This window comes from Neltuma alba, unplaced genomic scaffold (assembly GCF_004799145.2).
Source record: "Neltuma alba isolate B1F8T4 unplaced genomic scaffold, ASM479914v2 tig00004435_pilon, whole genome shotgun sequence".
NCBI lineage: Eukaryota > Viridiplantae > Streptophyta > Magnoliopsida > Fabales > Fabaceae > Neltuma > Neltuma alba.
The window spans coordinates 4,431-19,125 of record NW_021633706.1 but is presented as its reverse complement, the minus strand read 5'-3'; the positions used below and the strand labels follow the sequence as shown (position 1 = coordinate 19,125).

Sequence of the window (14,695 nt, the reverse complement as noted above, 5' to 3'; positions counted from 1 at the left end):
AGAAGTAAATATTCTTCGAGTGTTTGTGGTTAGCACGCCATTGAAGAGGACATGAGAAGTCATCACTGTTCTTTCGACCTGAATAGAGAACCAGGTTTGCTTCATGCTGAAAGAAGCAAGCCAGAGGAAAAGACGGGAATAATGGCATAGGAAGAAGACAAAATTAAAGGAAAAGTATTTAGCATTGGAAAGAGGAACGAAGAAAATGTACGAAGTGTTCAAAGGAAAATGTGCCAGCAATTTAATAAGGGCAATTCTGTACATCTACATCAAAAATTACATCATGTGCCTTATATATAGGACCAAAATTTACACTCTCTCTCTGCCTTATAAATAGGACCAGAGGAGTATTACATATTACTTTCGGTCCTAATTATAAGAGCTAGTTGACTAATTTGAGGAGATTAAAGAAATAAGTTAAGTTAGTTATTTGTAATAAATAAGTATTATTTTTTCTAAAATATCCTTGCTAATCAAGTACTCCTCTAGTCCTTAATATATGACCTAATTATTTAGTTGTTTTTTGTCCTAGATATAAGACCCATTTCTTATATTTATCAATTTTCTCTAAATTACCCCTATGGATATTCCCTCAACCATAATCAAGTAGAAGAGGAATATGGGGTATTAAGAAAGATGATTATGGTATTTTAGAAAAAAAACGTGTCACATTTCGTATAATTAACTAATTTACCTAATTTCTTTAATATAATCAAATTAGTTAAATGAGTTTTATATTAAGGACCGGAGGGGTATATGACTAGAACTACTATTATTAGAAGGACTATCTTAAAAAAAATGCATAAATATGATAGACAAAGTGGATTGAGGTCTTATATTTAGGACCAAGATAAAAGTCAAACAAGGTTTTATATTAGAAACCGGAAGTAGTATTTATTATTATTAATTAAATTTAACTAATATGTTGAATTGATTCGCTTGATTGTGATGGTTATTTCCTGTAAAAAAGAGAAGGAGAAGTATTTGCTAAAAAAGGAGAGAGAGATGAAGATATAGGTTACTTTCTTACGAGGGTCGCATCCTACTGTGGTTTTAAAGGACGCTTATAGTTGTTCTTTTTCTTTTTTCTTTTTTCTTTTTTTTGTTTTTGTTTTGGCCAGCGCTTAAAGTTGTTCTAAAGATTATGGACATTTCTATATGTTAGAAATATTACAGATCATCCGAAAGCAACAACTACTAGTGTATTAAGGGAGGACAAATCACGAAAATAGGGATAATTCGATATTACCTCCGGTACTTAATATAAGGTCCTATTTGACTTTTATTTTGATCTTAAATATAAGACCCCAATCTACTTTGTCTCTCATATTTAGGTATTTTTTTCCAAGATAGTCCTTCTAATAATTATAATCCTAGTTAATATAGTTAATTAGTAAGGATATTTTAGGAAAAACAATACCTATTTATTACAAATAACTAACTTAACTTTTTTTCTTAATCCCTTCAAATTAGTCAATTGGATCTTATAATTAGGACCGGAGGTAGTATTTTAGAATCAAAAGTTTAAATTTTGATCCCTTTAAATAATTCTAATTTTTATGGTTGATACATTTTAGCTTATGACTTTTTTTGGCCAAAATTTTAGCTTATAAATTACGCACGGCTGATGCATTGCTTTTTATTCCCCAAGCCCAGCTATTCTTCCAGCAACAAGCGGGGCTGAACCGTAAACCCGACAACCCGGCCTCCTAATTCCGCCTTTGTTCCGTTATTGGAGCTCGTCGGCGTGGCAGTCGCACTTGGTGTTGGAGCTCGAATTCGGCCTCCATTTTTGTTCCCTTGGGTCTGTCCTTCGAGCTCGTCACTGTCGCAGTCGCACTTTGACTTTTGTTGGAGAACTGAACAGTGAAGAACACTTTTGGTAAGTGTTTTTCTTTCATGGCTGGAATTAGAGTTATTGTTCCCTTGGATGATTAGAAACTATCTGTATAAGCAGACTTAGAAAGAGAATGAGAAAGAAGAGAGGAGGGAGAGGGGGAGTCAGTATGTGCTTTCTGAAACTTGCACACGCGCGCTTATGAAAACTTTGATGGATATATATAGATATATTTTATCTTACTTACTATGAATCAACATTATAGAGGATCTTATTCATTTCCCCCCCCCCTTGACAAGTACCAAGTTTATGTTACTGTCAAAAATGAATGATGGCATGCGACAAAATTTTTTTTTTTTTTTTGGGGGGTGCATGTTGGGGAATTATTTTCCGTAAAGTGATGAATAAACTCGTGGAGTTCAATTAGAGATGGGAGAGTAAGAAATTTTATACTAACGTCATTCCCATTTTATTATACGTTCTAGATGATAGAAGATCATATGGTGTAGAAACTAGAAAGTTATAATTTTCTTGACTTGGATAAGTCTGGTAAGTTAAATATTGATGATTGTGAATATGTTCACTTAGCACATGATTTAGTTTCTAGAGTTCTGATGCTAGTTTTGGTTCAGTTGGGCTTTAGTGTTTCTCTGTCAAATGCATCTACAATTGGATTGGTGGAGGTTGAAGATTTGGGTGATCTCAATATATTAGAGGGGTGGAGGATAAGTTAACAATTTTCTATCTTACCTTCCCCTGAAGGAATTGAATTTGAACAACAAATTAAATACAGATTTTGGAAGAGTGTAATGTAAGCAAATTAAGTACAGAATTTGAACAAGAAGCAACTGTTTCTCTTTGCCATCACTGTCCCATTCCCCTACTGGTTTAGGTTTTTGAATCCTTCAGCCTCTCTCACCATTTACACTGGTTATTGTACTTCAATCCTAATAGCAGTTCTATACGGTTTCACTCTGGCAACAACCAAATACAATGCGATGTTTTATTCACACTGTGTGTCTCTACTCTTATGCTTTCTCTTTCACTTTCGTCTTTCTCCATTTATCAGTTTGCAGCGATTTTTTTTCCTTTAAAAATTTTACTTTCATTCCGTCAGCAATCCCCTTCGTCTTTTCCCTACCCTTTCTTATGCTATTTGTAATAACCACAGAAATTTCTTATAACAGCTATGAGTATCGGAGCTTGTGCTGAGCTATCGTGTTGCTTTCCTGGTGTTTCCATCAGACCAAGGTCTAACAAGTACAGTGAGAGCTGTCATTGCACAAGCAGCTGCAATGGTGGCAGATTTGCATCCGTACGTGGAGCAGTTGAAGAATTGAGAATTGGATCAATTGCTTGGTGCAACACCATAAAACCTGTGTCGAGGGATGGTGTCGTAGCAGGTGCTTCAAACAACAACCAAGGTCTTACATACAAGGATGCTGGTGTTGATATTGATGCTGGCTCAGAACTTGTACGAAGGATAGCAAAAATGGCACCTGGAATAGGAGGCTTTGGTGGTCTTTTCCCTCTTGGTATTTTTCTTTTTTCAACCATGGATTAATTCTTCTAATAGCTTTCGATAAAATAAGACTAACCAACTTCTTCTGGATAGGTGATTCATATCTTGTTGCTGGCACTGATGGTGTGGGTACTAAAGTGATGCTGGCTTTTGAAACTGGAATCCATGAGACTATTGGGATTGATTTGGTTGGCCCTGGATTTTTTTTTTCCCAACAATAAAAAGATATCATGTATTGGTTAAATACTCATCTTTTGACTATGCTCTTTACTTTAGGTCGCAATGAGCGTCAATGATATTGTTACTTCTGGGGCAAAGCCACTATTTTTCCTTGATTACTTTGCCACAGGCCACCTTGATGTTGATGTTGCTGAAAAGGTAGTAATCAATGTGCATAGAGTCAAGTCTCATGAAATTAGCCATAAAGTTTCTTCATGTGCAAGCAACAGCAACTAATGATTGATTTATCAACTGAATAGAAGTTTATCATATTCATGACTGATTTTGTATAATGCAGGTTATAAAAGGAATCGTTGATGGTTGCCAGCAATCTGATTGTGTGCTCTTAGGAGGAGAGGTATTGAAAATTTTTATACTTTATTATTTGTAGCGGGTATTTAATTTATTGTACATTCATCTTCCAAAGCCATCATCTGATGAAGAGAAATTTAGGTCTCACCAGATAACTAAAGCATTTATTGTTAATTTTTTTTTTTCCTTGACAGAGTATAAGTCCCCAGTATGTGTCTAAAAGATGGGCAATCACAAGTTCTGGGATTAGATGTAGTCCTGAGTCTTTCATATGCTCACCAACTCACTCTTGTATCTGACATTATATATGCTAAGATTTTTAACCATTCTACTGAGGCAAAAAGTTGATTTTATATCTTTTCAGACTGCAGAGATGCCTGGTCTCTATAAGAAAGGTGAGTACGATCTTAGTGGCTGTGCAGTTGGCATCGTAAAGAAGGACTCCGTCATCAATGGGAAGAACATAGTTGCTGGTGATATTCTTATTGGTCTTCCATCTAGTGGAGTTCATTCTAATGGCTTCTCTCTTGTACGAAGGTTAGATTTGGGTGAAGAATCCATTAGATTTTGCAAATTTGTTTTAGCTAGTTGTTTTATTCTTGACTGATATTAATAATACATATCTTTACAGAGTGCTTGCTCAAAGCGGTCTTTCATTGCAAGATCAACTTCCTGGTGGGGATGTTTCAATAGCAGAAGCTCTAATGGCCCCAACTGTTATTTATGTTAGAAAGGTCATTTGTCTTTGTGACCTGTGGTTATGCTTGATTTATTTTTCAAGTTCCTGAAGATATTTTTACTGACAAGACGAGTGTTCTTTCTTAATTTCAGGTTCTTGACTTAATTAGCAAGGGAGGGGTTAAGGGAATTGCTCACATCACTGGTGGTGGTTTTACAGATAACATACCCAGAGTGTTTCCTGAAGGCCTTGGCGCCAATATATACAAGGACTCATGGAAAGTTCCTCCTGTGTTCAAATGGCTTCAGGAGGTAAAACTGCTGCCATTTTATTTCCATTGAAAATGATTTGGAGATAATTTATATATATTTATATATTGATGATTTCTTACGTTATTAGGCTGGAAATATAGAAGACAGCGAGATGAGGCGAACATTCAATATGGGCATAGGGATGGTACTTGTAGTGAGCCCTGAAGCATCAATTAAAATACTTGAGAATAGGGACGAACTGGACAAAGTCTACAAAATTGGTGAGGTTGTAAGGGGCAATGGAGTGAGCTATAGTTAACTGAGATGTTTTGCCTGTGATCATATGTTGCTTTTTAAGCACACTCCCCTGACACAAATTTCACGTTTTAGATCCAGGTAAGTGGTTTTTTTGGAGCCTTGTTTCCTCTACATAGAAGTTCCTGAGTTTGCAACATTTTATGATGCACTAATAATTGAATTGCTCGCAAAGATGTTCAATTTTACTTTTTGTATTGCAAGTCATTTAGTTTCAATGATCCTGTCATGTATTCCAAAAACCTAATGCCATGGATTCCCATCTAAATCTAATAAAAGCCCCTGTTCAAATGGAAGTGTATAAAGTTTTCAATTTAATACCTAAATTTTTTTAACTTTGCTCTATTGGCATTGTGAGCCTAGCAGAGCAAAGTTACAAGGCTAAGGCTAACAATACTGATGGAGGAAAATTAAAAGATTTAATAAAGTGAAAAAAAGTATCAAATTAAAAATTGAGGAAAAGTATATGCACTTATAAAATGGTTCTCCCAAGTTTTTAGTTACATTGAAAGAAGCAGATAAAGAGAGTAAACATGAAAAAAGAGAGTGAATTATTTTTTGGGAAAATGACATTAAAATACCACTTGAATTCTAAAAAGACAGATAAGGGACCTGAATAAGCAAAATGACAAAGAAGGCATCAGGTACCAATCTGGAATTTTGATTTTTGGCCTAAAGACTGAATTGCTCTTATTGTGTTCGTCTCCTTCCAGCGAAAGCAATTCCCCCCACTCGGCGAAGAGAACTGCCCCCACTTGGCAAAACCAATCCATATACTCGGTGAAACTAATCCCTCCCCTCAGTGAAACCGAATCCCTCTACTCGATGAAACCAATCCCTCCACTCCACGAAACCAAATCCCCTCCAGTTGACGAAACTAAATCCTTCTTGATTTGGTGGGTTTTGGTTGTGGGAAAGAGGATTTGTAGTGAAAGAGGGAGTGAACCGAAGCGGAAATCAGAAAACAATGGCAAGCAATTACGTAACGTAACTGCTGTCATATGCCTGCTGGTTTTTGGTAAATCCCATTACGTGAATGGTAAATTTCACTATACATGTAGTTAATTATGAATTTTACAAAATATATATTGTGATTTACAACTTTTGTAGTGAAAGTGACTATTTTGTTAATGGGTTTTGCAACCTGTTTTCAGGAGATAAACAACTTGTTTGTAAAAACTAATAAAAATTGACGCTGAATTTTACAAAACACACAGTGATATTTACAACTTTTATAGTGAAAATGATCACTTCTTAAATGGCTTTTGCAACCAGTTAATTCAACGTGACTACAAAAGTTGTCACTTTTATTAGTTTTTACAAACAAGTTGTTTATCTCCTGAAAACAGGTTGTAAAACCCATTAACAAAGTAGTCACTTTCACTACAAAAGTTGTAAATCACAATATGTATTTTGTAAAATTCATAATTAACTACATGTATAGTGAAATTTACCATTCACGTAATGGGATTTACCAAAAACCAGCAGGCATATGACAACAGTTACGTTACGTAATTGCTTGCCAGTTTTCTGATTTCCGCTTCATCTTTCCGCTTCGGTTCACTCCCTCTCTCACTACAAATCTTCTTTCCCACAACCAAAATCAACAATCTCTACAGAATGGTGATGCGAATGAGTAAGATAATAGCATTTCCAACATTCTTCTTTCCTTCTTCTCGCATTTCATCAGCGTCGGTCTTCCTCTCTCCTTTCTCTCACTGCGTCGGTCTTCCTCTCTCCTTCCTCTCACTTTCAGCTTTCGGTCTTCTCGCATTTCATCAGGGGATTTGGGTCTTTTGGCCGAAAATATGAATTCCAGATTGGTACCCAGTGCCCTATTTGTCATTTTGCTTATTCCGGTCCCTTATCTGTCTTTTTGGAATTCAAGTGGTATTTTATTGTCATTTTCCCTTATTTTTTTGCTAGGCATATTTATTATTTTATTAGAGGTAATTTTATTCGAGATATTATCAAGTATTAAATGTGAATATCTCTCAATGGGATTGGAATATTACTTCAACACATTTTGAGAGACTGGTCTTTTTTATTAGATGTATCCCTCTTGGTTATGAGAAAGAATGAATTATATCCCTCAAGTGAGTTTGTATAATATATTTACGTAGGCGTAGTTACAACTGAAGTAGCAGAACACATGGCCTCTGATATTCTTGACGGTCTTTGTATTTGTTCTCGGCTCGCAAATGGGGAGGAGGCTTTGCCATAGTTCCACAATTGACCTAATGAGGAAACATGACAATAATTCTTCTTTAAGTATTGAAATAGTTCTGATTTTAAGAGTATTTTAATTTTAAGTTTCTCAAGTTTTAAACAAAATTTACTTCATAATGCTGTAATTTTGAAATGATTTCGTGAGCGAATACGTTAATGTTGTTTCAAAATTAGAAAGCATAATATTTTCTTTTTAGTAACGTGCGGAACGACATCATTAACCCGCGTTTAATTAAAATATTATAACCAAGTTAATAGTCAAACAAAAACATGCCCATATTCTTGGACTTTTTTTATATATAGTAATATTAAAATAAGAGTAAAATACACTGATCACTTTCTGTTTTATCTTAATTACAAAAATCTCTCATCTATTTTGAAAATGTATATAAATTTCCTTTAAAATTAAAATATATATTACACACATCTTCTTATTTTTAAGATTCTATGGTCATCCACCCAAATCATTAACCGACTACTAATTTGATTTTAAAATTATTTTATCAAAAATGCTCCTTTTTAACTTAATAATTATTTAGACATTCATATTTTCCAAAAAAAATATTTACAAAATCAAAAAAAATAATTCTAATACATATATTTTTAAAATTTTAATATGTTATAAAATTTATTAATTTCGATCCAAATTATAAAATTTATAATTTTCATATTTTATCGATTCATTGGAAATTATTTCTTTGATTTGTTTTTAATATTAAAAACATAGTTCAAATACCTAGTTTTGTTTATCATAAAGTTAAATGATATAAGTTTAAAAGATTTTATAAATTATTTAAATTATAATTCAAAATTTTCAAACACATCTTTATTGCAAAATTTTATAAATATATTTAGTTAAGTATATATATATTTATTGAAAAAATTAGTAAAATTTTTAATTAAGTATTTTATGTATGCTTGACTAAATAAATTCAAGTAACTGCAAAAATAGAATTTAGGAATTTATTAGAATAGGTTAAAATAGAAATGAAATTATTTTAATATAAATTTCAGTTAAAAATAATATTTTAAGAATATTTCTAACGATGTTAACTAATTAGATTAAACTATATATTTTTAAAATAAAAAGGAGGTCTGTATAATTGATGCAAACGAGAAGAGTAAAAAAATATTTTATTCTTAAATAATGTTGATGATGTGCTTATAATCATAATACCAACTTTGTTAATGTAATAAAATATACTTTTAACTCTTTAATTTTAACAAAATTTCAGTTTGATTACTTAACTTTAAAAAATATATTTTTTGGTATTTTAATCTTAAAAACTGTAAACAAAAAATAAGGATATTACAATCATAAATGTTAAATACTCATAAATTCGTTAGAATTTTTTCCCTCGAAATAATCTGGTTGGTAATTAATTCAGGTCCCCTTGGGTCTGGCCAAAAAAATATATAATTACCTTCAATCCTTAATATAAGGCCTAATTGACTAATTTAAAGAGATTAAAGAAATTAGTTTAAATTAGTTATTTTGTTGTAAATATGTGTTGTCTTTCATAGAATACCTTTGTTAATTATGTATATTAGTTAGAATTACCATTTGATGGAATCTTTAAACATATACAACTACTGAAAGGACTACTTCAGAATAAATAAATAAATATAAAAAAATAAAATAGATTAAAATATTATATTTAAAACTAAATTAAAAGTATAGGAAAAAGTTTTCAAATTCCAACTCCCGTTTCCCATTTCCAAAAAAAAAGAAAAGAAAAGGAAAAATCTGGATTCCAATTTCCAACTACCGTTTCCTACCTCCCACCAAAAAACATGTAACGCATAAATCATCAGTATCCTCATTTCTTCCCCATCTCCTCTCCCGTCGCATCACGCCAGAATACTGCGCTTCTTTGGTGGTGAGCTCTCCGAATATGCCTTTTTCTTCTGTTTATGTCTTCAGTTTCCTCTAAACAAAGTTAAGAAAGAAAAACGAATCTTGCTTTGAATTCGTATGTTTGAATTTGCTGTGCATTTGATCAATTATGATTGGATGCATTCGCCCCCTTTTAGATGCTTCACCTCGCAATCTATTGTCATCTGAATTTTGGGTTCAAATTGGGTTATCTTGCTATTGCCTTACTGATTTTGAATATTGGTTTTCTTCATTGGGATATTGCGGTGGAATTATGAGGTGGTAGTTGTGAAGGCCTTTTGTAGAGGATGCTGATTTCTTTTTTCTCCCTAATTATTTACATTAATTTTCAAGTCTTATTTTGGTTCATGAGCTTGCAATCAAGTTATGAATGTCTGACACAGGATGGCTGCAGGCAATTCATGGATTCAGTTGAGGGATTGCAAACTCCGCAGCTAACTTTTGAACAGGAAGTGAAAGCATTTTTTGATTCAGCTCCTCCTTTGCAGAAAAGTAATGAAATAAGTGAAAAATTGAAGGAATTTATAACACGCAATTCTTTGCCTGCTGGTACGTACATTCTCACAACAATTAACTATGCATTTTGCAATCACTCAATTACTTCTAAGTGAAGAGTCTGGTTCAGATGGGAATGCCAGAAGAGTCGTTTGCGTGACATCTGGCGGTACCACTGCTCCATTAGAGCAACGGTGTGTTCGATATGTTGACAATTTCAGTTCAGGTCATAGAGGAGCCACATCTACAGAGTATGTTGAATCTCCTTTGAGTTATTAAAGAATTGATGTCAACTTCTTATCAGAATTTTCTGAAAATAATGATCTCGCTGGTCTTGTTTTAGGTATTTTCTGCAGGCTGGATATGCTGTCATCTTTCTTTATCGAAGGTGAATTTCTATTTTTCTTTTCCAGTTATGGTGCTTTCTTTTATGATGAGTTGTAGAGTATTCTATCTCTGGTTTGGTTTCTTTTGATTAGTTCATTGCGCATGTATATATTTGCAGGGGAAGTTTCCAGCCGTTTTGCAGATCCCTGCCTGATGATCCTTTACTTGAATGCTTTGAGGCTACCAGTGATTCCAATATTCGGTTTATAGTTTCTGCTGAATACTTCGTGAGACTGTGCGTGTGACACGGAAAGTAATCAGTTTATTTCCTTACCCAAAGCAGGATCAATAACCCAACAATCTATATTTATCATTATGACATGATTTTGTTGAAGTATTTGAATATGCACGATTTCATTGTTTGAAAAACAATGATGCCAGATATCTAATGACCCGACTTTATTAAATAATTCTCACTTTACAGCATTATATCTATATAATATAAAAAATGTTATGTTATGATAGAACCCTCAACTTGAATTAAGTTAATGACAGACAAAAGCGCAAAATAGACAAGAACAAATTTAAATAACTTGGAATGAATTATTCTTTTTCCTGAAGAACTAAAACAGATTAAAGGTGAACTCAAGCCAAACACATGAGCCTTTACACCCGGATAAAAAAATACAGACAAACTAACACAAGATGACAAGGAGTAAAAGATGCAAAGCACACACCAGCTGCCACAAACTCAACAGAAAACACAGAATCACAAAACACAATAGATTTGCCAAACTTTCAAGAGGTTGGCACTCTCCACCCAGGGCTAAAGCCACACTAACCAGTTCTTCTCTACTCTCCTGTTTTCAACATCCACTGACATCCATCCATTCATCATGACTTCCTTATTTAGCTCCTCTCTTTTCAGCTTTATCCGACTTCACTACCTTATTGTTTTTCTTTGGGCCAATGGATCCTCAATGTCTGCCTTTTTACCACTCCCTGATGTCCCTCTCTTTATGTTCTAGCAGCAGTAGGAGGTTCGGTCATGTCATATTATTAGCTTATTCTTGTCCCATGAAGAAGGCTAATTGGGAAACCTATCGGCTAAAGTAAATTTTGCCTGCCTCATCTTGGTTTTTAACTTTTATGTGAAAGTGGCTGAATTTTTTTCTATAATTCAGTTCGCGAGGCTCATGCTGAAGCAGTGAAGAGGGCTATCATTGATCATCATGCTGTATGAACCATAGCTTTGATTTTTCATACTATTCTTATTTTTACGTGTTGTCCCCCCCCCCCTCTTTTCACTAGCAGTTCATGTTTAGATTAGCTGGGTACGATTAGAGCTAAATAGGTTTTCCATTCTTCTGCAGGCAGTAGCAGACGGTCTCCTATTAAAACTTCCATACAGTACAATATTTGAGTATCTTCAGGTAAGCCTTGTTTATGTTTTATCTGTTTATTTTATGCTGCAAACAAATCAATCTAGATTATTGTATATCCTCTGCTGCTTTTTCTGCCTGGGTCTTAACTGACAGTCAACTTTGGAGGTTGACTTATGCGTCTTTCACCTCCATAATTTAGTCATATATACTCATATTTTAAGATTTTGCCACTTCTTTACTTGTGATGATTTTTAACTTAAGTGCCAAATCAGTAGTTTTGTTGTGCAAAATAGCCATGTAATTTTTGTTAGTGCAGATGCTGCAAATGACTGCAGTGTCAATGAGGTGCCTTGGGCCACGTGCAATGTTCTATCTTTCAGCTGCAGTATCTGATTTTTACGTTCCTTGGAAGGACATGGTAATAATTTGAAAATTAGTTCTTCAATATTGTTGTCTTGTTCTTTATTTCTGGATCCTGTTATTCAATACTGTAGATATATGTTAATTACTAGATTGTTACCAATGCAGTTTTTACACTTTAATATTGTTCTAAATGATATAATTTCTTATAGTTGAAGAAATTTTGGAACTGCAATATTAATCAAAGATGAAATTTTCTCTTGGATAACAGATTTTGAACATAATAGATGACAAATTCTATAAAATATAGACCTCAAGATGAGGATGCCTGGGGAAAAACCTAATCAGATTAGTATGGTTGGTTATTACTTTAAAAGGGGTACCATAAAGCTAGAAATTTGCAATTTTGACATATATATATCAGGCTATTTTTTTTGGTAAGATACATATATTAGATTTACTAGCTATTGGTGATGTCAACTTGTGTTAATCTTGTAGGTGGAGCACAAAATTCAGTCAGGATCTCACATTTTGGACGTGAAACTCGTTCAAGTGCCAAAAATGTTGTCGGTGCTAAGGGAAGATTGGGCTCCATCTGCCTTCTGCATATCTTTCAAGGTACAAAAGCCTGTCCCCACCACAGCAGCCAGTTGAATGTTGATATCTTTGACGTTATAGCATGGTTAGTTTTGATCACCCACCTGTTTGGCCATTATATGGTTGTGGGAAAAACTTTTTCATTGGCCTATATTGCTATATTAAATGCATGATTAACTTGTAGTTACCAGTCACTATCATGAAAAAAAATGTCTCGAGTTTTGCTCAAAAGTTTGAAGCTGAGCTCAGTTTCGTATACCTTTCCATGTGATGTTATGTTATTTTTCATGTGACCTCGTCAATGATATTGTTTTCCAAAAATTCTGTGCCTATGTTGCCCGATAAGGAATTCAATAAAAATTTGCGTTCTTTTTTTAATCCTCTTTATAAAGAACAGTTTCAGATTCAAACTATTTTGTTTTCCAAGGATTTCCTGTTTTCTGGCAACCCTAAAAAGTATTGAAAAGAAAATGACATACCATGATACTAATATTCTTTTATCTAAGATTTATTGTTTTTCATTGCTGACAGTTAGAGACAGATACAAACATTCTTCTGAAGAAAGCTGATAAGGCTCTTGAAAAGTACAAGATGCATGCTGTTGTTGCAAACGAACTCTCCACTCGCAAGGAGGAAGTGGTGGTCGTCACTAGTTTTGAGAAGACTACTGTTCGGCGGAATAAGAGTCAACCTGGTGATGTTGTAGAGAATCCCCTGATTAAGCTCCTTTCTGGGAAACATTTAGCTTACATTGAAGAATCTAGCAGATGAGTCAAAACAGTAAGATCCTGATCAGCTGCGTTTTTGGGGCACTAAAACTTTCGTTTGCATTTGATAACTTCATCATCCCTAAGAAGGATGAGAAGAATTAGACGCACTATAGAAATAAGGCCTAAAAGAGAAGAACTGTTGAGGGCCCTTGTCTGAATTTTACCTCTCTCTTTTTTTTTCTTGTTTTTTGGTTCTAAGATTAGCCTTATAAGTTATAAATAAACTTTGTAGTTTGTATCATATTTTTGAGTTTTATCTCATAATAAAACGGGTTTACGCCATTTTCTCTCATGATTAAGAAATTGTATATATTTTGAATGTTTGGGGCTTCAATGTTTGTTGTCAATGGTATTGGCAGTGCAAGACAAAGTTAATACGATGAGCAAAAGAAATAGGTTTCTTATGAGGAACAATAGAACCAGATTTCAGTATGCGTTTTCAATTCTACGACCCTCTCGTTAGAATTGAAACTGCAAGCGATCATATTAATGTGATGAATTGAGCCTTTTCATGTTATATTTTAGTGTATAGATTCAATCAATTGTTAAATTACTGAGTGATTATAGAGAGAGAATAGAACTGTACTAACAGAGGGGCCCCACCATTGCACATGCCTTCTTCCTCAAATGAACAAATTTTATTTTATTCATTCGAGTTTGCAAGTTTAAAAATTGAATTTTTTTTATCTTGAACATTCAAGAGACCATTTGCGAATAAGCAGAGCTTTCAACGTAGTGTTTTTCCAAGTTGAACCACGCATATTACAATGCCTTTTGCTAACTCTCTGAATTGATCAAACTTGAGAGCCAGTACGCCATGGATCTTCTCTTGAATCAGAAAGGATTTATTGACTTTTTTCGGTTTTTATATATATATATATATATATATATATATAGGGTTAAGGTTGCAAATTTTTACGAAAATTTCACTCAATAGCACAAAAACTGAAAAAAATTTTGAGTTCAATATTATCCCCAAAATTTAAAATCATGACAATTTTGTCTTTTATCGTTAAAAATGTTAACGGTCAATATTATTATTTTAACTTTCAACATTAGTTTTTCAATAATAGAAAACAAAATTGTTATGATTTTAAACTTTTAAGGTAATGTTGAACCTAAAAAAACCTTTCAGGTACTCAATGCTTTTAAGTGGCAACTTTTGGAAAAAAATTTGCACTTAACCCCATATTTATATATATTGAGAATTTTAATTCTTAATCTTTAATTCTTTTTTTTTGGCCAACTAAATCTTTAATCAACGTATTACCGAATTGGGAATTCTTATATTTGAGTTAGACTAAAGTGGGTTTTGCACATTTAAGTGAAACTCCAAAACAAATTAATAACCATTTATGATTTATTAGGCTATGATTGCAGATTAAATAATAGAATAATTTTGTAAGGATAGATGAATTAAAGGAACGATATGCCTAAGATAAATGAGTAATTATATATAGATATTTTAAGCCTTGAAATAATAATATGTGAAGAAATTAA

General features: G+C 33.3%; 2 protein-coding genes across 2 annotated transcripts; both read left to right on the top strand.

The window, feature by feature from the left end:
• The first annotated feature begins 1,870 nt into the window (after nt 1-1,870).
• LOC114744747 (phosphoribosylformylglycinamidine cyclo-ligase, chloroplastic/mitochondrial) lies at nt 1,871-5,356 on the top strand. Its single transcript, XM_028932912.1, has 9 exons — nt 1,871-1,882; nt 3,009-3,372; nt 3,453-3,547; nt 3,636-3,737; nt 3,877-3,936; nt 4,255-4,427; nt 4,522-4,624; nt 4,722-4,880; nt 4,969-5,356. The coding sequence occupies exons 2-9, from the start codon at nt 3,027-3,029 to the stop codon at nt 5,137-5,139; spliced, it is 1,209 nt and encodes a 402-aa protein (XP_028788745.1). The 5' UTR covers nt 1,871-1,882; nt 3,009-3,026; the 3' UTR covers nt 5,140-5,356.
• A 4,143-nt stretch (nt 5,357-9,499) lies between these two features.
• LOC114744748 (phosphopantothenate--cysteine ligase 2-like) lies at nt 9,500-13,617 on the top strand. The gene is made up of 11 exons (XM_028932913.1): nt 9,500-9,519; nt 9,656-9,810; nt 9,887-10,007; nt 10,100-10,144; nt 10,262-10,345; nt 10,887-10,888; nt 11,268-11,320; nt 11,457-11,516; nt 11,785-11,886; nt 12,327-12,446; nt 12,957-13,617. Exons 1-11 carry the CDS (start codon nt 9,515-9,517, stop codon nt 13,194-13,196), a joined length of 987 nt encoding a protein of 328 aa, XP_028788746.1. The 5' UTR covers nt 9,500-9,514; the 3' UTR covers nt 13,197-13,617.
• Nucleotides 13,618-14,695: the final 1,078 nt, after the last annotated feature.

Coding starts and splice junctions, on each gene's coding strand:
- LOC114744747 (XM_028932912.1), top strand. CDS start 3,027: ATGAGTATCGGAGCTTGTGCTGAGCTATCGTGTTGCTTTCCTGGTGTT. Junction 3,738..3,876: donor ATGTTGATGTTGCTGAAAAG/GTAGTAATCAAT, acceptor TGTATAATGCAG/GTTATAAAAGGAATCGTTGA. Junction 4,881..4,968: donor TGTTCAAATGGCTTCAGGAG/GTAAAACTGCTG, acceptor TTACGTTATTAG/GCTGGAAATATAGAAGACAG.
- LOC114744748 (XM_028932913.1), top strand. Junction 10,145..10,261: donor GTCATCTTTCTTTATCGAAG/GTGAATTTCTAT, acceptor ATATATTTGCAG/GGGAAGTTTCCAGCCGTTTT. Junction 12,447..12,956: donor CCTTCTGCATATCTTTCAAG/GTACAAAAGCCT, acceptor CATTGCTGACAG/TTAGAGACAGATACAAACAT.